Genomic DNA, 24,151 nt, shown 5'->3' with positions numbered 1-24,151 from the left:
CAACTGCCAGCCTGAGACAGAGACACAGAGATAGGGAGTGACAGTCTGAGAGGCACACAGAGAGACAGCCCAGGTGACAGTCTGAGAGGCACACAGAGAGACAGCCCAGGTGACAGTATGAGAGGCACACAGAGAGACAGCCCAGGTGACAGTCTGAGAGGCACACAGGGGAGACAGCCCAGGTGACAGTCTGAGAGGCACACAGAGAGACAGCCCAGGTGACAGTATGAGAGGCACACAGAGAGACAGCCCAGGTGACAGTATGAGAGGCACACAGAGAGACAGCCCAGGTGACAGTATGAGAGGCACACAGAGAGACAGCCCAGGTGACAGTATGAGAGGCACACAGAGAGACAGCCCAGGTGACAGTATGAGAGGCACACAGAGAGACAGCCCAGGTGACAGTATGAGAGGCACACAGAGAGACAGCCCAGGTGACAGTCTGAGAGGCACACAGAGGGACAGCCCAGGTGACAGTATGAGAGGCACACAGAGAGACAGCCCAGGTGACAGTATGAGAGGCACACAGAGAGACAGCCCAGGTGACAGTATGAGAGGCACACAGAGAGACAGCCCAGGTGACAGTATGAGAGGCACACAGAGAGACAGCCCAGGTGACAGTATGAGAGGCACACAGAGAGACAGCCCAGGTGACAGTATGAGAGGCACACAGAGAGACAGCCCAGGTGACAGTATGAGAGGCACACAGAGAGACAGCCCAGGTGACAGTATGAGAGGCACACAGAGAGACAGCCCAGGTGACAGTATGAGAGGCACACAGAGAGACAGCCCAGGTGACAGTATGAGAGGCACACAGAGAGACAGTCCAGGTGACAGTATGAGAGGCACACAGAGAGACAGCCCAGGTGACAGTCTGAGAGGCACACAGAGGGACAGCCCAGGTGACAGTATGAGAGGCACACAGAGAGACAGCCCAGGTGACAGTATGAGAGGCACACAGAGAGACAGCCCAGGTGACAGTATGAGAGGCACACAGAGAGACAGCCCAGGTGACAGTATGAGAGGCACACAGAGAGACAGCCCAGGTGACAGTATGAGAGGCACACAGAGAGACAGCCCAGGTGACAGTATGAGAGGCACACAGAGAGACAGCCCAGGTGACAGTATGAGAGGCACACAGAGAGACAGCCCAGGTGACAGTATGAGAGGCACACAGAGAGACAGCCCAGGTGACAGTATGAGAGGCACACAGAGAGACAGCCCAGGTGACAGTATGAGAGGCACACAGAGAGACAGTCCAGGTGACAGTATGAGAGGCACACAGAGAGACAGCCCAGGTGACAGTATGAGAGGCACACAGAGAGACAGCCCAGGTGACTGTCTGAGCCCGACACTCACAGAGGTGAAAGAGGAAACTTGTATGAGACTGCTAACCAAGGACAGTGAAAGATAGAGACAGAGCTGCGGAAACATTCTCTACACACAGAGAAAGCGAGAAGAGACCAGAGCAAGAGAGATGCAGATACTTGCCGGGCTGTTAAAGCACAATGGTATAACAGACACAGGGAGGCATTTTCCTGCAACTTGAGTATCCTTTACAAATTACACATGCACCTCACACATATTTAACCTTTAACAGGCCTGCAACGCGACTACACGCCAATTTGTGAGATAAGAGCTCCCACGCAGTCGCCTAAGTGGCTTCCACATTGGACACTGGGGCGATAAAAAGACGCCTTTTCACCCACCATAACTTAAAATGTGTATGGTAAACCTACCCAGTCAGTACAACCAACCTCACACTGATGAGACCCACAAGGTTGAAACAGCTGTCTGTGAGTGGTTTGACTGTCTTTGCATCTAATCCCCTGCTGTGCTTAAAAGCTGTGAACAACAGAGCATTAGTTTATAAGGGTTCCATGTAACAATGGAATTCGGGCAAAAGGTGATACATTGTGTGCTCATTTGCATCTAATTTCCCAGAATCCTTTGCTGCAGTGGAAGGACTGTATGCTAGGTCAGCGGTGCGCAAACTGTGGGGCGCGACCCCCAGGGGGGGCGCGACACTGCCGACGGGGGGCGCGGGGTTTACAGAGGCCCCGCGCGCTTCCCGAAGGCACTTAAATTAAGTGCCGGGGGAGCTGCAGGGCCTCTGTAAACCTAACTTACCGTGGCTCCGGCGGCTTCCTCCCTGCGGCGCCATGGCAAAGCGGCGTCAAAATGACGCCGCGAGGTCATGTGACGTCACGTTGCTATGGCAACGTGACGTCATTACGCCGGAGCGCGGGTAAGTTGGGGTTGGGGGGGGCGCGGGAGCGAGGGGACAGCCGTCAGGGGGGCGCAGGGAAAAAAGTTTGCGCCCCCCCTGTGCTAGGTGATATGGTGAAAGGCAGGGTCACAAGTGATATATATATTTATTATAAACAGCTCAATCCCGTTATAGCGCGATCCGCTGCAACACGGATCTGCTTATAACGCGATCTCAGCGTGGCTCCCGATTTAAAAACATCTCCAAGGGTTTATTTTAAAATAACAATCAATGTTTTATTGACTTCTCCGGCATCAGCAGCTCTCTCCTCTCCCTGCTTCATCCGGCTGCGTCCACGTAAACGCTTTTTATTTTATTTGAATTATAATTTTCAAATTATTATATAAAATAATAATTTATAAATTATACCATACCATGCAGGAATCGAACCCATGACCCTTCATATACTAGTACAATTTTCCAGCTGCTACACCACAGGGCTGGTGTGATGAACCTGACTCTATAAGTGTAGCTTAATGTCATGGGTGCGATTCCTGCATGTGTATTATATCAAATGTATTCACTGTTGGGCTGTCATTGGTCAGAGAAGAGTCATGTGACCCTCCTCTGCGCTCGAAAGGTATGTAAGCGCTACGCGCACGCAGCCGGATGAAGCAGGGAGAGGATAGAGCTGCAGAGAGGAGAGAGCTGCAGATGCCGGGTAAGTCCTCGCAGATCATGGCGGCCATTTCACAATCACGGTTATAACGCGATCCCGTTTATAACGCAGTCTCATTCTGTGGCCCCTGCGCTCCGCGTTATAACGGGGTTCAGCTGTAGATATATATTTTTTTGTATAAAAGGTAAGGGCTGCTGGATTAATGTTGCCCAAGGGTCATAAATCACCAGTTAATATATACATATACAGTATATACAAGTCTCGTCTGGTATAATTCAATGGTTCCATTTATGGTGTTCTAAGGGTAGGAAGCACCCAGGCCTCACCACAGAACATATAGACTGTGGGAATAGAGGGGTTACACCTATGTTACAGAATAGCTTTTATTATGAATGAAACGGACACTTCCCCAATTCAGAAAAGACGTTGGTAACAGTGGGTGGCATTGCTGGAAGGAAGCCAATATCATCTTTCAAATATCAGTAGTGTTGGAAGACAGTGAACAGCCTGTTAACAAGAAACTCGTCTGTTTGTGCGAGAAAGGAAAATTATAGCTACAAGTGTTTCTTTGCATAAAACATTAAAAAAAAAATGAGCCTTTCGGTTTGGACCTACCAATGGATCCCTGGCTATTTCTTTTAAACAAACCATATTATCTCCTCACGAGACATGAAAATAAATTACTGTGCCACATATCTTCAGCCGCAAGACGCGAACTGGCGGCAGTATGGAAACAAACAATTATTCCCTCAATCCCCAAAGTTACAAATAAAGTCTGGCAGATTTGCTACATGGAAAAACTGGTGAGTCTTAATAACGACACCTACACAGATTTTCAGAAGGTGTGGTTACCTTGGATTCTGAGTGAAAATCAACCAGAAATTAATACCCACTTAATTTTGTTGTAAAAATTTTTTTTATATTTATATTAACTGTGTGTTTGAATATTTGAAGAGGACTTGTTAGGTAAAATTTTAAATGAATGTGTTCTTTCTCCCATCTCTATTTTTTGTACCCTTCCCTCCCCCCTATTTTTTATTTTTCATCATTTCCCCTTCTCCCTAAAAATTTTTTAATAAAAATTAAGTTTAATTAAAAAAAAAAAAAAAAAAATGAGCCTTTTATTAATCTTACTTTCCTGATGTTCCAAAAAATAAAAAATAAAACTGCGCCAGCTGACGCGATAAGACTTATTTTGGGACTTACCTGCGGGAAGAGGTTATAGGTGGCATTGTCAATTGTTAGCGAGTATAAGAACTCTCCATCGAACCAGAGATTCTCGCCCAGCGGGGTGTTCACTTTAGTCATTGAGAAGAGATGGCCAGGGTCGCAGCAGTCTTTCAGTAGCTTCCTGGAGAAGGCAACAAATGAAGAAGTTTAGAAGCTGGATTACATAGAAGAAAAGCTGATTTTTTCCCCACAGGTTGCGAATGGAAAAACAAGCATTAAAGAATTGTCATTTTGTTTCGTTTCAGTTGATAACTCTATTGCATCAGTTTTATTGAGAATGAATATGTACATTTAATATAAAACATATAGGGGCTTATGCTATATCTGCTAAAGTGGCCGATGGGAAATTTCTGCCGAAAAACGAACCTATCATCTTCAATGGGTCAATTTGACCGAAAAATAGCCTGACCATCCACAGATATAGACTAAGCCCCATGGGCTCAATGCATCAAAGCACAAAAATAAGCGCATAGACTTTATTTCAACGCAAGGCGTAGTTGCGCCTTTTTTGGGTATGTCTGCCTGCGATTAGGTATTTATGGAAAGTGGGAGGCGTTAGGGCGCAGTTACATTTGCATATCGGCGCAGGTCCCTGTATTAAGAAATGTGCAGCGTCACTTTTAGTGACGCTTTTCTGCGTTGGTTGTGTCCCGTCATGTAAAGTCATTCTTTTAGCGCAGAATACCGGCACAGCGCACGCTGCGTTCTACATCAGTAGAAATACACAAAATAAATATTACGGTTCAGACAGAAAAATGTTTTGTGTTTTTGACACACGTGCGTCAGCGCAAACGCAGTAATAGATGAACCACAAGCTCTGCGCACGCTCAACCTTTCCGGTAAAAATCTCATTTTAGTAACTTAGTTTTCTGAGAGAATTCAAATATGAATGAAACTGGCTCTGATGTTTTTGTTAAAGGTTTAAAAAAATAATTAAATTGCATGTTTTTGAAAATATAATGTCCTAAAAAAAACTAAATCTAAATGTGCACGGTGACACAAGTTAATTCAATTTTGAAGCCTCATAACAAGCACCTTTTGTGTCCTCAGAATCAGTGCAAGCGGCTGGTAAACTGTCCTAAGAATAGGTACCGGAAGTTCAGCACCTAAGTAACTAGTCTTTTGCTTCTCAGGAACTCAATCTCTAGCAATGATGGAGTATATAAAAGGGGCATACATTCGTATATAAAAGGGGCATACATTCGTATATAAAAGGGGCATACATTCGCATATAAAAGGGGCATACATTCGTATATAAAAGGGGCACACATTCGTATGTGCGCTGGCTTTTCTCATAGTCACAACGTTCATTCCTGGTCACTTCCTATGACAAATAGACATCTTGCTATGGGGCAGAGTGCAGAACGGTTTAAGTTGCAAAGACACGTGATAGCAGCAGCTCATGATCCGTGAAAATCAGAAGGTAAATACTGTCCCTCTAACCGGAACATTCAAACCCTTCTAGATGTGCTAATGATTTTTGCTAGATATTTAAGCTCCGGACTTCTTTGCCGATGGAAAGTTTGAGTGGTTATAGGTTTCTTTTATAGAGGTTGTGAATGTGGTGCCCCAACTGTGGTCCCATTCTTTAAACCAGCGGTGCGCAAACTAGGGGGAGCAAGTCTTTCTGGGGGGGGGGGGGGGGGGGCAGGCCCTGCGCTCTTCCCCAGGACTTTTAAATGAAATGCCGGGGAGCATGCACGAGGCCTCTCTAACTCCCTTTGCTGGTCTACGGTGGCTTCCAGCGACACGTCACCATGGTGAATCACATGACGTCAGAAGATGCTGGACACGAGGTAAGGGGGGGGGTGTGAGAGCAGGGGAGGAGAGCAGGCAGGGGGGCGCAGCCTGAAAAGTTTGTGCACCCCTGCTTTAAGGGGTCAACTGGTTTACAAAACCTCAGAAGAGGTTTGTGTATTATTGGTTATACCAGGACTGGCCAACTCCAGTCCTCAAGGGCCACCAACAGGTCAGGTTTTAAGAGTATCGCTGTGTTAGCACAGGTAGCTCAATCAGTGGTTCAGTCAAAGACTGTATGTCACTACCCACAACACCATGTCTACGTCATCTTAACCACTGTATGTCATGTGACAATGGGAACAATGAAGCTGGACTTGAAATTCAGCCGAGCTTGCATAGTCTGAAATGAAAGCTAATAGTCAGCAACTTCTCTGCCTTTAAGGAACATACCCCCCAATTTACATTAGCTAACACAGGCTATAGAAGACAATGTGAGGAAGGATGGCGTTATCTGAGCATCCAGAAGGCTCTGCTGGATGAAGGTCTGACCCAGCCTGTTACTTGGCATCCTGTTCACAAAGACGCCTGGCCCCTGGGTTGTGTTATACCCTGAATGCCTGCTTCCTGCCTCCGCTCTGGACATGTACCTGTCCCCTCTCCGGTCCTGTCCCAGCTCTGGACATGTACCTGTCCCCTCTCCGGTCCTGTCCCAGCTCTGGACATGTACCTGTCCCCTCTCCGGTCCTGTCCCAGCTCTGGACATGTACCTGTCCCCTCTCCGGTCCTGTCCCAGCTCTGGACATGTACCTGTCCCCTCTCCGGTCCTGTCCCAGCTCTGGACATGTACCTGTCCCCTCTCCAGTCCTGTCCTAGCTCTGGACATGTACATGTTCCTGCTCCGGTCCTGTCCCAACTCTGGACCAGTACCGCACCCCTGCCCGAACCAATCCCTGTCCAGGGTCTTGTTCTGTTCCTGCTCCTGTCCTGTTCCTGCCCTCGAACTTGGCCCTGCTCCGGGTCAGCTCCTCCCCTCCGCCCCCCTTCCCACTTGTTGGTGGCTTTGTGTCAGTGTGTGTGTGTGTGTATATCTGACACATACACACACACACACACACACTCCTCCCCTCTTCCCCTGTGCGGTGTACAACACAGACAGACACTACAGGGCTACATTTTAGGCACCCGGGCAACCAGGATTTATATATATTAATAAAGAAATGGTATAATCAGGGATGGAAAAATCCCGGGCGCTTAAAATGTCCCTCCTGGAACCTGTGCTGGGCGCACTGATGGCTGACCTGTCAATCACCGCTGTTCTCCCCAGCGACGTCAAAGCCGGATCTGGCTCGCTGGGACCAGCAGCGGCGGTGATTGACAAGTCAAGTCAGTGAGGGGGTGGGGAGAGAGAGGCAGCATGAGTGGGGGAGAGAGGCAGCATGAGAGGGGGAGAGAGACATGGGGGGGGGAGAGAGAGGCAGCATGGGAGGGAGGAGAGAGAGAGGCAGCATGGGGGAGGGAGAGAGAGAGGCAGCATGGGGGGAGAGAGAGGCAGCATGGGGGGGAGGATAGAAGCAGCATGGGGGGGATAGAGGTAGCATGGGGGGGGATAGAGGCAGCATGGGGGGAGAAGAGAGGCAGCATGGGGGGGAGAAGAGAGGCAGCATGGGGGGGAGGATAGAGCCAGCATGGGGGGGAGGAAAGAGCCAGCATTGGGGGGGGAGTATAGAGGCAGCATGGGGGGAGGATAGAGGCAGCATGGGGGGAGAAGAGAGGCAGCATGGGGGGGAGAAGAGAGGCAGCATGGGGGGGAGAAGAGGCAGCATGGGGGGGAGAAGAGGCAGCATGGGGGGAGAAGAGAGGCAGCATGGGGGGGAGAAGAGAGGCAGCATTGGGGGAGAAGAGAGGCAGCATTGGGGGAGAAGAGAGGCAGCACACAGAGAATGGGAGAGACAGACACACAGAATGGGGGAGAGAGACGCACACAGAGAATGGGGGAGAGCGAGACACACAGAAAATGGGGAGAGAGAGAGACACACAGAGAATGGGGGAGAGAGACACAGAGAATGGGGGAGAGGCAGCATTGGGGGAGAAGAGAGGCAGCATTGGGGGAGAAGAGAGGCAGCACACAGAGAATGGGAGAGACAGACACACAAAATGGGGGAGAGAGACGCACACAGAGAATGGGGGAGAGCGAGACACACAGAAAATGGGGAGAGAGAGAGACACACAGAGAATGGGGGAGAGAGACACAGAGAATGGGGGAGAGAGACCCACAGAGAATGGGGGAGAGAGACGCACACACAGAGAATGGGGAGAGAGAGACACACAGAGAATGGGGGAGAGAGAGACACACAGAGAATGGGGGAGAGAGACACACAGAGAATGGGGGAGAGAGACACAGAATGGGGGAGAGAGAGACACACACAGAGAATGGGGGAGAGAGACACCGAGAATGGGGGAGAGAGACGCACAGAGAATGGGGGGGAGAGAGACACACAGAGAATGGGGGAGAGAGAGACACAGAGAATGAGGGAGAGACACACACACAGAGAATGGGGGAGAGACGCACACACAGAGAATGGGGGGAGAGAGACACACAGAGAATGGGGGAGAGACGCACACACAGAGAATGGGGGAGAGAGACACACACAGAGAATGGGGGAGAGACGCACACAGAGAATGGGGAAGAGAGAGACACACACAGAGAATGGGGGCGAGAGACACACACAGAGAATGGGGGCGAGAGACAGAGAATGGGGGCGAGAGACACAGAGAATGGGGGAGAGAGACGCACAGAGAATGGGGGAGAGACGCACACACAGAGAATGGGGGAGAGACGCACACACAGAGAATGGGGGAGAGACGCACACACAGAGAATGGGGGAGAGAGACACACACAGAGAATGGGGGAGAGACGCACACAGAGAATGGGGAAGAGAGAGACACACACAGAGAATGGGGGCGAGAGACACACACAGAGAATGGGGGCGAGAGACACAGAGAATGGGGGAGAGAGACGCACAGAGAATGGGGGAGAGACGCAAACACAGACAATGGGGGAGAGACGCACACACAGAGAATGGGGGAGAGAGACACACAGAGAATGGGGAAGAGAGAGACGCACACAGAGAATGGGGGAGAGAGACACACACAGAGAATGGGGGAGAGAGACACACAGAGAATTGGGGAGAGAGACACACAGAGAATGGGGGAGAGCGAGACAGAGAATGGGGAGAGAGAGCCAGCGAATCGGGGAGAGAGAGAGACAGAGAATGGGGCGAGAGAGACACATACAGAATGGGGGAGAGAGAGAATGGGAGGGGGGGAACGACAATGGAGGGATGGGAGGCAGAGAGTATGGGTGTGTGTAAGGCTGTGTACCCGCTAGCGCTGAGCGGGCGGCGGTTACTTACATATATAGCTATACTAGCTGATATACCCGGCGTTGCCCGGGCGTGGAAGGGCAGGGGGGGGCCCAAGGGGCGTGGAAGGACGGGGAGGGCCGGGGGTGCCAAAGCGGAGGGAGGGGCGGGGGTGCCAAAGGGGAGGGAGGGGCGGGGGTGCCAAAGGGCCGGGAGGGGCGGGGGTGCCAAAGGGCAGGGAGGGGCGGGGGTGCCAAAGGGCAGGGAGGGGCAGGGGTGCCAAAGGGTAGGGAGGGGCGGGGGGGCCAAAGGGCAGGGAGGGGCGGGGGGGGGCCAAAGGGCAGGGAGGGGCGGGGGGGGCCAAAGGGCAGGGAGGGGTGGGGGGGCCAAAAGGCAGGGGGGGGCCAAAGGGCAGGGAGGGGCAGGGGGGGCCAAAGGGCAGGGAGGGGCAGGGGGGGCAAAGGGCATTCCAAAGGGCAGGGAGGGGCGGGGGGGCCAAAGGGCAGGGAGGGGTGGGGGGGGCAAAAGGCAGGGGGGGGCCAAAGGGCAGGGAGGGGCAGGGGGGGCCAAAGGGCAGGGAGGGGCAGGGGGGGCAAAGGGCATTCCAAAGGGCAGGGAGGGGGGGCCAAAGGGCAGGGAGGGGCGGGGGGCAAGAGGGCAAGAGGGCAGGGGGGGAGGGAGGGGGGCAGGGAGGGAGGGGGGCAAGAGGGCAGGGAGGGAGGGGGCAAAGGGCAGGGGGGGCAAGAGGGCAGGGAGGGGTGGGGTCAAGAGGCCAAAGGGCAGGGAGGGGTGGGGAGGCCAAAGGGCAGGGAGGGGCGGGGGGGCCACAGGGCAGGGAGGGGCGTGGGGGGGGGAAAGGGCAGGGGAGGCCCAAAGGGCAGGGAGGGGCGGGGGGGCCAAAGGGCAGGGAGGGGTGGGGGGGCCAAAAGGCAGGGGGGGGCCAAAGGGCAGGGAGGGGCAGGGGGGGCAAAGGGCATTCCAAAGGGCAGGGAGGGGCGGGGGGGCCAAAGGGCAGGGAGGGGTGGGGGGGGCAAAAGGCAGGGGGGGGCCAAAGGGCAGGGAGGGGCAGGGGGGGCCAAAGGGCAGGGAGGGGCAGGGGGGGCAAAGGGCATTCCAAAGGGCAGGGAGGGGGGGCCAAAGGGCAGGGAGGGGCGGGGGGCAAGAGGGCAAGAGGGCAGGGGGGGAGGGAGGGGGGCAGGGAGGGAGGGGGGCAAGAGGGCAGGGAGGGAGGGGGGCAAAGGGCAGGGGGGGCAAGAGGGCAGGGAGGGGTGGGGTCAAGAGGCCAAAGGGCAGGGAGGGGTGGGGAGGCCAAAGGGCAGGGAGGGGCGGGGGGGCCACAGGGCAGGGAGGGGCGTGGGGGGGGGAAAGGGCAGGGGAGGCCCAAAGGGCAGGGAGGGGCGGGGGGGCCAAAGGGCAGGGAGGGGCGGGGGGGCCAAAGGGCAGGGAGGGGCGGGGGGGCCAAAGGGCAGGGAGGGGCGGGGGGGGCCAAAGGGCAGGGAGGGGCGGGGGGGCCAAAGGGCAGGGAGGGGCGGGGGGGCCAAAGGGCAGGGAGGGGCGGGGGGGCCAAAGGGCAGGGAGGGGTGGGGGGGCCAAAGGGCAGGGAGGGGCGGGGGGGCTAAGGGTAGGGAGGGGCGGGGGGGCTAAGGGCAGGGAGGGGCGGGGGGGCTAAGGGCAGGGAGGGGCTAAGGGCAGTGAGGGGCGGGGGGGCCAAAGGGCAGGGAGGGGCGGGGGGGCTAAGGGCAGGGAGGGGCAAGAGGGCATGGAGGGAGGGGGGCAAGAGGGCAGGGGAGGCAAGAGGGCAAAGAGGGAGGGGGGCAAGAGGGCAGGGAGGGAGGGGGCAAGAGGGCAGGGAGGGGGGCAAGAGGCTAAAGGGCAGGGGGGCAAATGGCAGGGGGGCAAAGGGCAGGGTGGCAAAGGGCAGAGGGGCAAAGGGCAGGGGGGCAAAGGGGAAAAGGGCAGGGGGGGCAAAGGGCAGGGGGAGGGAGGGCAGGGGGGGGCAAAGGGCATTGGGAGGGAGGGCAGGGGGGGGGAAAAGGGCATTGGGAGGGAGGGCAGGGGGGGAAAAGGGCATTAGGAGGGAGGGCAGGGGGCAAAGGGGAAAAGGGCAGGGGGGAGGGGGGGCAAAGGGCAGGGGGCAAAGGGCAGGGGGGGCAAAGGGCATTGGGAGGGAGGGCAGGGGGGGAAAAGGGCATTAGGAGGGAGGGCAGGGGGCAAAGGGCATTAAGAGGGAGAGCAGGGGGGCAAAGGGCATTAGGAGGGAGGGCAGGGGGGCAAAGGGCATTGGGAGGGAGGGCAGGGGGAGGGCATGGGGCAAAGGGCAGGTGGAGGGAGGGCAGGGGGGGCAAAGGGCATTAGGAGGGAAGGCAGGGGGGGCAAAGGGCATTGGGAGGGAGGGCAGGGGGCAGGGTGGGCAAAGGGCAGGGTGAGTCAGGGACGCGTTAAATAACCCATTCCCCTGCGTTTCCTCACCATGCACACGGCCGCGCTCCTCTTCCACCTCGGGCTCCTCCGCGGAGAGGCTGAGACGCTCCGGTGAGGAGGAGAGAGCCGGAGGAGGAGCGGCCTGTGTGAGGGGAGAGTCGCGTGCTCTGTGTGTGTGTGTGGGGCGGGGGAGCGCCGGGTGAGGGGAGAGCCGCGTGCTCTGTGTGTGGGAGGGGGGGGGGGGAGCGCCGGGTGAGGGGAGAGCCGCGTGCTCTGTGTGTGTGTGGGGGGGGGGAGGAGTGCCGGGTGAGGGGAGAGCCGCGTGCTCTGTGTGTGTGTGTGGGGGGGGGGGGGGGAGCGCCGGAAGAGGGGAGAGCCGTGTGCTCTGTGTGCGTGTGTGTGGGGGGGGAGCGCCGGGTGAGGGGAGAGCCGCGTGCTCTGTGTGTGTGGGGGGGGGGGGGGGAGCAGGGGGGAGTGTATATCTTATGGGGTGGATGTAACCTGTGAATATGCAGCAGCCACCAACCTCCAAGGAAGAAAAGGAAAAAGAGGGGGGGGGGGGAGAGGGTGGTTGTAGGGAGGGGGGGTTGTAGGGAGGGGGGGGGAGAGGGTGGTTTTAGGGAGGGGGGGGGTTGTAGGGAGGGGGGGGAGAGGGTGGTTGTAGGGAGGGGGGGGGATTTGTAGGGAGGGGGTCCCAGCTGGCGGCTAGTTTATGAAAATGAAGCCTGTTTTGTCTTCTAGCTGCCAGGCTCCTTATCTTCACATCGCACTTCCTCCCCATATCCCCTATCTATATTTCTGCCAGACCAAAAACCCTGACAGGTTGGGAACTTTGTAACATTCCAACTACTTGCGGGTCTAATAAAATTTCAATCCTCTGCCTCACCTCAGCCCGCCTCGCCTTTGCCCACCTACCTCACCTCTGCCCGCCTCGCCTCTGCCCGCCTACCTCACCTCTGCCTACCTACCTCACCTGTGCCCGCCTGCCTCACCTCTGCCCGCCTCACCTCTGCCCGCCTCGCCTCTGCCCGCCTTGCCTTTGCCCACCTGCCACGCCTTTGCCCACCTGCCACGCCTTTGCCCACCTGCCTCGCCTTTGCCCACCTGCCTCACCTCAGCCCCCCTCACCTTTGCCCACCTGCCTCACCTCAGCCCGCCTCGCCTTTGCCCACCTACCTCACCTCTGCCCGCCTGCCTCACCTCTGCCCGCCTCGCCTTTGCCCACCGGCCTCACCTCTGCCCGCCTCGCCTTTGCCCACCTGCCTCACCTCTGCTCGCCTCGCCTTTGCCCACCTACCTCACCTCTGCTCACCTCCAGCCGCCTGCCTCGCCTCTGCCCGTCTGCCTCGCCTCTGCCCGCCTGCCTCGCCTCCGGCCGCCTGCCTCGCCTCCGCCCGCCTGCCTCGCCTCCGCCCGCCTGCCTCGCCTCTGCCCGCCTGCCTTTGCCTGCCCACGTCGCTCTGCCTTTTGCGTGCACACCTCTTCCAACCTCCGCTGTCTCGTGTCACGTGACAAGCACAATAAACTGGCGGGGAACCAGCGCTCAGCACAAACAAAGAGGGCAAATGCTAGGAGCCAGACATTGAAACTTAGCAGCCTGAGCGCCTGAGAAATTATCCATGAGCAGTGTCCAGACAGAACACGCGGGGACTGAATGAAGCGGCAGGGCTGATTTGAGCTCTTGTTTTAGGTCCAGGCTTGGACATAATTATGGTCCAGTGATTCAGACACGTGCCATTCCCTGAAACAAATAAGCGCCTGTTCATGAAGGCCCCCATGAACAGAGGAAGGTTACAAACTGGATTTAGAAGAGTCTAATTAAGCTTGTAGCCTGGAGTGATCCGATAGAAAGATTCGGGGCGAGAAGTCACAGCGCCCGACTTGGAAAGATTATTGTCAGATGCTAAGTGCATTTTCTTCAATTTCAAAAGATTTTATTTTTGCAGCAAAATACTTCTCCATGGATACCCCAGTTTAAAAACAAGCAGAAGCTTGTGTCTAGTTAGCATAATCGCATGCTCTGTGTATTAAACTCAAATCATCTGAACCTTTGAGCTTCAGTTAATACACCAATTTACATCCATTAGACAGCTGTTCTTGGATATAACATTCATTTCCATATTTCTGTATAGCAAGTTTCTCACGCTCACTTATTTTCTACAGCAGATACATAAATGGTTGTACTGGCGCTGCAGCGTGTAACTATACACTCGTCATACTACAGTATCAGTGTAAATAGGGCTAGATGAGGCATCCATGGTGACAATCTATGCTTGTTACTACACTGATTCCGCATCTCACACTCCATTCTTCTCCTCACTTTTAAAGCTTTACACTCTTCTGCCCTCCTTACATCTCAGCCCTAATTTCTCGTTATGCACCATCCCGACTCTTGCGTTCTGCTCAAAGATGTCTTCTTTCTACCCCCTTTGTATCTAAAGCCCTCTCCCGCCTTAAACCTTTTTCACTGACGGCCCCACACCTCTGGAATGCCCTTCCCCTCAGTACCCGACTAGCACCCTCTCTATCCACCTTTAAGGCCCACCTTAAGACACACCTGCTTAAGGAAGCATATGAGTAGCTAGAGTGATCGTTTTACACCACATATATAAACCTTGGCCCCCTGCAGGCGCACTTACCAGAACGCCCTCCTACTGTCTCTGTACGTCCTTCCTAATAACCAATTAGATTGTAAGCTCTTCGGAGCAGGGACTCCTTTTCCTAAATGTTACTTTTATATCTGAAGCGCTTCTATATGAATGTCACGTGTATTACTGCTGTGAAGCGCTATGTACATTAATGGCCCTATAATAATAATAAAGACATACATACATACACTTATCAGCAATGAGAGGTATCATGTTTTCTTCATGAGCCTTTGGGAGATCCATTTTAGGGGAAAAACTCTTTTAAATCAAATTTTATATTCAGCAGCACAGAGCACAAAGGTATAATGAAGGTAAATAATCAAATAAAAATAGATGCAAGCCAAGGAAATATGGGACCTACGTACTAAAATCATATTATTTGTGCATCCCAATTCTAGTGCAAAAAATAGTTCAAACCTTATTAAAATATGTTTCATATGTATGAAGGTTTCATGCATGATGTATGATTCGTAGTTTGAATAACAGATTGATACAGTTTAAATTAAAACAGAATTGTGTATTTTTTTTGCATTTATAATCAGTGCTAGTAAAAATAAACTATTAGTTGTAATATGATTTGCAATAGCCATAGTGCGAAAATAATCAATTTTGCAACCTACAGTCTGTAAAAAAAACACCTGTATTTTAGTTGATACTACGTAGCAGCTTAATCCTGTGCTAACACTGCTACGCCCCCGGCGCTTACGCCAAGGTAAACCTGGCAGATTATTTTCACCCACTTTCTAATTTTGGGGGGCGCATATAAATATGATTTTTTTAGAACATACCAATAACATACACACCTAGCACCGACCCTTTCTGGGCACAAAACAACAAAATATTTTTGGCGCAGATTGAGATTTTTTTTGCGCCCCCTGCCTGCTCCCTTTCGCGCCCCCCTCACCTCACTCGGCGGCGTCAAATGACGCAGTGGGGTCATGTGATGTGACGTCGTGTGACCCCGTTACCATGGCGACGCCGTGTGATGTCACCCCACATGACACAGCGGCGTCATTTGACGCCACGTTGCCATGGCGACGCGTCACACCAACGCGTCTGAGCCCCGGTAAGTTTGTTGCAGAGGCCTCACGCGATCCCCCGGCATTTAATTTTAATGCCTCGGGGAAGAGCGTGGGGCCTCTGCAAGCGCCTGCGCCCCCCCCAAAAAAATCCCGCCACTTTGCGCACCGCTGCTCTAAAACATTTTAACAGTTGCAAATATGTTCATCAAACTGTTGAATATAAACAATAATCAGTTAAGTGTCCACCAAGCACCTTGGGTGTCTTCAAACAGGCGGTATGCTCACCCTACGTGTTTGCTCTGCTAGAGCTTCCTCTGGAGTTAATTCTGTCCACCAAGGTGTTTGGTGGACATTTTTGAGGACCCTGGGCCAAGATTTGGTTCTCCCTTCCCTGGACTTTTGTCATCTTCCCCTGTGAACGGCCCCCATAGGTGGAGCATCAGTGAAGGAAGGAGTACTGCTGTTTTCCTCCATTGTCTGACCATGGGTGGTCTCACTGTCCGTATACACAGCTAATTTATAAGTGTATTACTTTCATTGCATCATTTATAAGGCAACCTGCACTATCATTGTGTCTTTTCTATGCTTCACATATGGGAATCCTACTCATCTGGTTCGTGCCTGAAGAATCACCGGAGAGTTGGTTACTCATCACAGCCGCATTGCCTTTAATAGTCACCCCGATTAATCCTGGATGTATCTGCGCTCCTGATTTTCCACCTTCGTGGACACATGTGGACTTGAATTGAGTCTGTTTCTGGAGCAGCACTATTTCCAATTGTATAAATGTATAATATTTTCACTAGTGTGTTCACTGGGTTTAATATCTAAATAGTATTTAGCTTGAATCATTCTGCCTCAAAAATACTTATGTATGTAATAAAAATTGTGGGGGTTATTAGGTATTTTAATCAATCTGGTACTTCAGGTGTTAGCGTTGGTTAGAAATTATGTTAAAAATACAAGAAATTGGGTTTATGTCAATACCCTTTCAGGATCTGTGCTGATCTACAGAGAGGGCTTACTTGGCGGGGGTAGAGGGGGCTATCACGGATGGCCCACTAAAAGTGAAATGTGTGTAGCTTAGAAGGCTGGGGACGATAGCCAGATTCTGGACCGTCAGCCTCAAAGAAAACTGTAACAGCCTTGAATGGTGCATCACAGAGAGATGACAAACAGGTCACCACTTAGTTGGAGGACTTAATTAAAAATGAGGATATCATGTGACGACATCTATTCTGAATACGAACAGGTACATATTTGGCATTGTTGCAATAAGACAAATCAAATCATACCCCCCACCGCATGGGTAATAAGTGCCTTATATAGATAACGGTTTCTCCTGCGAAAATAGACGTTAGGCTGTCAAATGTTATATTCTGGCGTGTACGTGAAGTACACAGACATAACGATGAAGATGGCGTCTGTCTAAGTGTTATAGACATACAATTGTGAGACCTTTTATATATTGAGTCAAATTTTAAACAGTCAGAAGAAAATGTTTTTTTTTTTTTTTCTTAAGTCATTAATGTCACCCAGTAGCTTATTTATGACAGGGTTGGGTCTTATGTGTGTTTCAATGCAAGAAGGGCTGGGCATAAATGTTGGCATGTTTGAATAAGTAATTAGAATTCAACAGACGTGTGTTTTGGATCAGACAAGTGAATTTCCATCTTTCTGCACCGGTAACCTTTCTGGGAAGAACTTATGACATGGTAACGATTATGAAATTCTGTTTGTTTTATCCTTTTATTTTAACAAACTGTTCTGCATTTATTGTAACTGTATGTTCTTGTAATAATTTTTTTCTGTAAACTAAAGCACTGTATTTTTGTATATTAAAGCCAAACTTTAATAAGTGATGCTTTGGGCTCTGATTGAACTCTGTTGCACACTTTGTAGAAAGTAGCTTACATTTTTGGACACATTTTGCTACAAAAGCTTTGTGTTTAAAGTGCATAGTTTTTTCTTTAGTAAACAGGGACCCGAGACCCTGGCAGATATATATATATATATAATTACATATCTTTGCCTATTTCTTGGGTGGTGGAAGTGGATAGATATGATTGCATTATAGCAAGGGGTTAATAGTAACTCATTGAAAGTACCTTGTGCAGGAGATGAGAGATGAAAGGTGAGTTAGCTAGAGTAGCCTTGTGTATTAACCCTGGTTGCATATCTAAGTCATGTGCTCACAAATGTTCTTAATATCAAACTCTTCCACATTTAAGTAACTTTCAGTTGTGATGGAACACTGTGACTGACCTCTTGGTAGGATAACAGAATACCAAAAGAAAAGAAAGGATACGGGGTAAATATGTTCTGTAGTTATGCATTTCACAGCGTTATCAGTACAAACACAAGGCACATTGCACCGATCTCTTGGGACAAACTAAGGCCTCGTTCAGGGTGCCAGCTGCAGGACTCGGAGGGAGGGCGGGAGGGAGGCAGTGCGGCAGTTTGCTGGGCGATCTGTGTTTATCCCCCAGCAGACTTTTCAGCATTGGGGAGGGGGCGGGGTTACACACAGCATGGTAAGTATCGAGGTTGCAGTCATGAAATCATTCTGAAGAATGATTTCATTGGCTGCCTAGGTCCCAGTGACGCTGCTGCAGCTCCAAAAAACGAAATTTTCGTTTATTGAAACTGTAGTCAGCTTCAACTCCTGGCCTCGGGGACAGGGCAGCTGCTACCCTGACAACCAGTATTCAAATTGAATACTTTGTTTCTCACGGCAGCACGCACGGCAGCACGCCCTCCCTCCGAAGCCAGCACCCTGAACGAGGCCTAAGGGAAAAATTGAAAATCTTGTTCTAAACTGAAGACCTTAATGAAAGTCTAATCCTAGGAGAAGATTACTTTAAAGAAAAAAAACAAAAACAAGGAAGTTTGTTCAGTGATTGAAGTATAATTAACTAGAATACAACCATAACAAAATATTAAAAGCTTCAAGCACAGCTTCCAAAATCATAACATTCCCTATAAAAACTACCCATCACCCATACTGTATTTGCAAATGTCATTCCACAAATAACGCTCTCATTTAATCTAATAACATCCAGTGACAAGTGGGGACACAGGTTTCAAGACGAGCGAGTACGTAACCCAGGGGTTTCCAGCATTTTGTTGGTTAAGGAACCCTATGTTAAATTCTGAGGAACCCCAACCCTCTCTTACAGCATGTCTGAGATCAGATGCATTGTAAGGAACCCCAACCCTTTCTAATAGCGCGTCTGAGATCACATGCATTGTAAGGAACCCCAACCCTCTCTAATAGTGCGTCTGAGATCTGATGCATTGTAAGGAACCCCAACCCTCTCTAATAACGCGTCTGTGATCAGGTGCATTGTAAGGAACCTTGACCCTCTCTAATAGCGTGTCTGAGATCAGATGCATTGTATGGAACACCAACCCTCTCTAATAGCGCGTCTGAGATCAGGTGCATTGTGAAGAACCCCAACCCTCTCTAATAGCGCCTCTGACATCAGATACATTGTAAAGAACCCCAACTCTCTCTAATAATACGTCTGATCATATGCATTGTAAGGCACCCCAACCCTCTCTAATAGCGTGTCTGTGATCAGGTGCATTGTAAGGATCCCCAATCCTCTCTAATTGCGCCTCTGACATCAGATACATTGTAAAGAACCCCAACTCTCTCTAATAATACGTCTGATCATATGCATTGTAAGGCACCCCAACCCTCTCTAATAGCGTGTCTGAGATCAGATGCATTGTAAGGATCCCCAATCCTCTCTAATTGCGCATCTGAGATCAGATGTATTGTAAATTCTTCTGTATTTGGTACAATTTAAAAATTACCTGAAAATTACAGGGAACCCTTTAGGGGTGCCCGTGAACTCAAGGGTACCTAGAAACCCTGGTTGAAAAACACTGTTGTAACCCCTTTGCTCGGTAATGCATTGCTGGCCCTTCTGACAGAGAAGGAGACAAATACATTATTACCAAAAAACGATACTGCAGGTGTTACTTTTTCTATACCCTGTTAGCCTAAAACCTAAAAGGTTACCAATTGTCCAAGATTATGACCAGTACACAAGAAAAATATATGTATTATAAAGACAACACAAACAGATATCACACACTTTGGGCCGCTAACTAGATCTGGGTAACATGGAGAAATTCGTCTTTAAACAGTGTTTTTTCAAACTCAGGGTCAAGACCCATTACTCTGTCTTGGGAGATTACTCACTGGGTCACCGCTAGCAGGGCTGCTGACATGGGGGCTCATCCACCAACCTGGGACTAGAGACCTCGCCTCACAAGGTCAAATGTGTGTGGGTTTTTAATGGGAGGAGGGGGGGGGGAGAAATTGAGTGGGGAGAAGGGGAAGAAATTCAGTGGGGGCAGAAATTGAAGGAGAAAATTGAGTGGGGAGAGGGGGGGAAGAAATTGAGTGGGGGAAGGTGAAAGAAAATGAGTGGGGGGAGAAATTGAGTGTGATTGGAGGGGAGATTGAGTGTGTGAAGGGGGGATTCTATGCAAAAGGAGAGGGGGGGTTGAGTGCGAAAGGAGAGGAGGGTTGTTTTTATGAACATTTTTTATTTGGGTCGCCGTCAAAAATCTGTTTCTTATACTGGGTCACGAGAAAACAAGTTTGTAAAACTCGGCTTTAGATAATCGGATCACTGGAAAACGCATCGTGAGTCATTACTGGAAATGAGTGTTAATCATTTTATAGGTTTCATGCTGCACTGGAACAGCCGGTACTAATGGGTAAGGTCTCTTCTGTCATTCTCAGCTGCTAACTCAATGTGTGTGGCAGACAGCACAAAATACCATTTTGCATTATACGCAATCCTGCACTAAATGCATTTTTTACTTATTGTGTTTATATGATTCTGCGCTCCCTAAACACAACCCCACCCACACATTGGGAGGCGCTATGAGACAGTTCATGAAACTGTCTATGTTCTCAGGTCTCGAGCTGCTGCTTCTACACAACAGAAATGAATATGACTAGCGGCAGGTGTGCACTGGGAAACATACATCACAGGCCATGAATATATCCAAAATAATTGTAATAATTAGCAACATGCACACAAATCATGACAAATCCCCGTGCGATGGCGCCCGATCGCCATTGACGCAGGTTAATGAATACCGTGAGAATTTGTTCATGCACAATCAACAATGTATTCACTTCCATGCCAAGTGAATGCACCTGGATGCATCGTTAACAATGCATTAACACTTCTCACAATATTGAATAGGGGATATTGTCCAACAATTGTACAGCACCGCGTGCCTGCACTCTCAGTAAGCAGATATTAAAGCCGCCGTCTGTGCCAATCAGCTTATTTTTTTTGCATTATATTTTTTATTTACTTTAAAGGAGTAATCCGGGCAGTTTTTTTCCCTTTCCTTTTTATTACAGGATTGAAGCCGGGGGTCTCCGGGGCGGAATCCCATTAATTTCAGCTCCGGGCACCCCCTGCTCCCAGAGATACATATCTTCGAAGGGGGCGCCGGTATCTCCTGCCGTTTAAAACTCCCGCATCACACGGGCCAATAGGAAGCCGCACCGGGTGATGTCACAGCTTCCTATTGGCCTGCAGGGCCCGAGAGCGTTGAAAAGCCGCCATATAGTGAACCCTGGAGCAGCCACTGCGGAGGTAAGTATCTCTGGAAGCGGGGTATTCCTGGAGCTGAAATTCATGTTCCGCTTCGGAGACCCTCTGCTTCAACCCTGTATCAAAAAATGAAAAAACGGCTGGGGCTGCCTCTCTAAGTTATCCCTTCTTGCAATTTCCCAATTCCGTTTTTATTATATGCTGCTCCGTCCTGGCGATATTAGCGTTTGTAACATTTAGCGTCTGGAAGGTTCAACGGGAGCTCTTCCCTGAGCCCAGCGCCATTTACAGGTTACCATGGTAACTTGAAACACTAGAGAGGAAGAAAATCCTGATTTTTTTAACACTACAAAAAATATATACATTTTCTTTTTAATGAGCAGGACATGCTCAGTGTGCCCGATAATAACATTACACGAGTTAAAATCACGGGGCTGCAAATTGCCGCTTTAAAGATAAGGTTTATAAATGTTTGCTAAGAATCTATTTGAAACAAGCCAGTTTTCTCTATGTCTATTTATGGGAAAAGGTCCGTGTTTATGTCCAAGTAAAGACACTATTTACATTGTGATAGTACATACCTTCCAAAAAAGAGATGCAAAGTCATTATTATTATTTGCAGACAACTTTATCTTTGTATTACAATTCTATATTGCCTAAGGTTTGCTGGAATAGAATCCTTCCCCCAGCTGTGCATACATATCTGCACTCTCCTAGTAGCATCTAATAAAACATGCACAGCTGCGTTCACTGACAACCCAATCCATAAAAATATTAAATAAAAGTAGTTGAGTAATTAAAACTGATCCAGCGGGGTACATCGCTGACATTCATCATTTTAATTGGTCTAAATTGGCAGAGCTCTAACCTGCTGTTGGTAAGGACCGGATGTAGCAGACGTTATTTCACCGGTTACTGCAATGCCGTGCGTTAACGCTGCCGAACATTTAGCACACGAAATACAGCAGTTCCATTGTAAACAATGGTCATGTGCACATTATAACTTTAACGCACACTATATTTATTACATTATACAGCTGAACCCCGTTATAACGCGGCGCATGGGGTCTACATACTGCCACCGCGTTATAATGGGGATCGCGGTAAAAAAATTGGCAGCCGATCAGGGGTTCCGCCAGAGGGGGAGTGTGTCTGTGTAAAGGGGGGGTGGGGGAGAGGGAGGTGCCAGCAGCAGCACCAGCAGCAGCGGGAGCACAATCCCCAGAATCAAGAGAGGTAGGGTGTGTGTGTATGTGTGTGTGTACATGCGCACAGATACACATTTTCACAACAGACACACCAGTGAGAGGATTCCTGACCTATACAGAGTCTGCAGGTTTGCAAAAAATAGCACCTTCCCCACAGCCCAGCCCGATGCTTGACGTCCTAAAATCTACTGTTCAATGTCCCCTACAATCCTCAAACTGACACTTCACGGCACGGAGAACAGGCACAGAGGGTGCAGGAAACACCAACTTTTCTCTGCAGTGTTTTACTCTGCAGTGGTGGGGTGCACACTACAGAAGTTGAAGGGTGCAAGTTAAGGGGAACTTCTGCCCTCTACCCCCCCTTATTGGTAGCATATATTATTAAATGTGACAAAACTCTTTAAACTAGCTTCAGTTTCTGATTTCTTTGTGAACCTATAGGCTTACTTGAGTATTACATTATTTCAAAGGCATGCTTGAAAGCAACATTAAAACGCTGAATGTTATTAATGTTATTTGCTCTGTTTCTGTCACATGTGCTGCTGATTTCCTGTATTGCGAGCGTGTTATTTAGCAAGTCAGGCCCTACTATTTAGTTTAGTGAAAAGCTGGATAATATGCAGTTGATGAAAGGAGGGAGAGCTGGGCCCACCTGCTGTCCCGCTGTGGGGTATCCGACCCAACTTCTGTGTCCAGCTGCCGGGCCTGATTGCTACACCCCCCTCGCGTATGATAGCTCGAGTGATAGCTCAAAATGGCACATACTGATATGCTACAATTGTATGACTTTCACATTATCTGTGTCAAATAAATCCCAAAGTTACTCATCCTATTACAACTCGCCCACATTTTGGGGTATTTATCCCAGTGGAAGACTATATTAAAGAGCTCCCTTTGTTGGCTTACGTAAGCTAAAGGACAGCAAGTACTTATGCAGTACAAATTCAGAGGCTGGCTGCAGCAGCAACTCTCGCGAGGCTTGCCGGGCCAATAGGAGTGCCCGGATTGCCTTTGTGTGGGCTCCTGTTGCAGTCGTAGCAGCATGGAAGACAGCACAAGCCCCTCCCCCCTCATGCTAACCCACCTGCTACGGACTGAACCCTCCTCATCCGGTAATAGTGTGAATGAGAAGGGTATTACGAGTGTGAGGGGGGCATTAAGAGTGTAAGTGGGGAGGATATTAAGTGTGAGGGGGAGTAGTAAATGTGAGGGGTGGTGGTGTGTGTGTGCGTATCTGTCTCCGTGCGTGTCCGTTAGCAATAAAGCTTTGTGGAAATAAATAAATCATTGGAGATGTTCTAAATCGGGAGTCACGCTCAGCCCGCGGTATAAGCGGATCCGTGTTGTAGCGGATCGCGCTATAACAGGGTTGAGCTGTATGTAACCCTCCTTACCTGGCTCTAAAGGAGGTCATATTGGCAATGCCCAGTCCCTCAGGCCTTTGCAGGGTGCTAGGTAGGTGCAGGCTGGGCGTGACTAGGCAGATAGGAAAAAGATGGGCACCAGAAAAGGTGATAAAACTTCCCCTGTACTCTCACTCCTACTCTAGAGAGGTACTTAAACTTGTTACTCATAGTAAAGGATACATTGTCAGTCTCCTGCATAGAGTCAGTAACGCCCCATCACTTGTTGCATGGGCCTTTCAGGCATACTCGTTGGGCTCCTGGCTTAGCAGCCCGCTATTATGCAATGCAGTGGTGCGCAACCTGGGGGGGATTTTTCTGGGGAGGGTGCGGCGGTTGCAAAGGCCCCGCGCTCTTCCCCAAGGCAATTAAATGCCGGGGGGTCACGTGAGGCCTCTGCAAGCTTCCCTATCCTTGATTCAGACGGCTGGTTTGAAGCATCGCCATGGCAACGCGGCGTCAAATGATGCCACGATGTGACATGACCCCCACCACTTCATGTCACCCTGGATACAAGGTGAGGGAGGGTTCGAGCAGTGGGGGAGAGCAGGCAGGGGGGCGCAGGACAAAAGGTTTGCGCACCCCTGATAATGCATACTTCCTCCATAGCTAGCAATAAAGGAATGCGCAAGGAA

At 50.5% G+C, this 24,151-nt stretch overlaps 1 protein-coding gene across 3 annotated transcripts in view; it reads right to left on the bottom strand.

Annotated features, from left to right (window-relative positions):
• ST8SIA1 (ST8 alpha-N-acetyl-neuraminide alpha-2,8-sialyltransferase 1) overlaps positions 1-24,151 on the bottom strand; it is a 111,326-nt gene that overhangs the window by 35,396 nt on the left and 51,779 nt on the right. For all 3 annotated transcript variants that reach the window (XM_075602916.1, XM_075602913.1, XM_075602915.1), the window contains exon 2: positions 4,095-4,239. In XM_075602916.1, coding sequence (XP_075459031.1) covers positions 4,095-4,196 — 102 coding nt within the window. In that variant the 5' untranslated portion in view covers positions 4,197-4,239. The remainder of the gene's footprint in view (positions 1-4,094; positions 4,240-24,151) is intronic.

This window comes from Ascaphus truei, chromosome 5 (genome assembly GCF_040206685.1).
Source record: "Ascaphus truei isolate aAscTru1 chromosome 5, aAscTru1.hap1, whole genome shotgun sequence".
Lineage (NCBI taxonomy): Eukaryota > Metazoa > Chordata > Amphibia > Anura > Ascaphidae > Ascaphus > Ascaphus truei.
The sequence above is the reverse complement of the archived record's forward strand: the minus strand, read 5'-3'. Positions and strand labels throughout refer to the sequence as shown.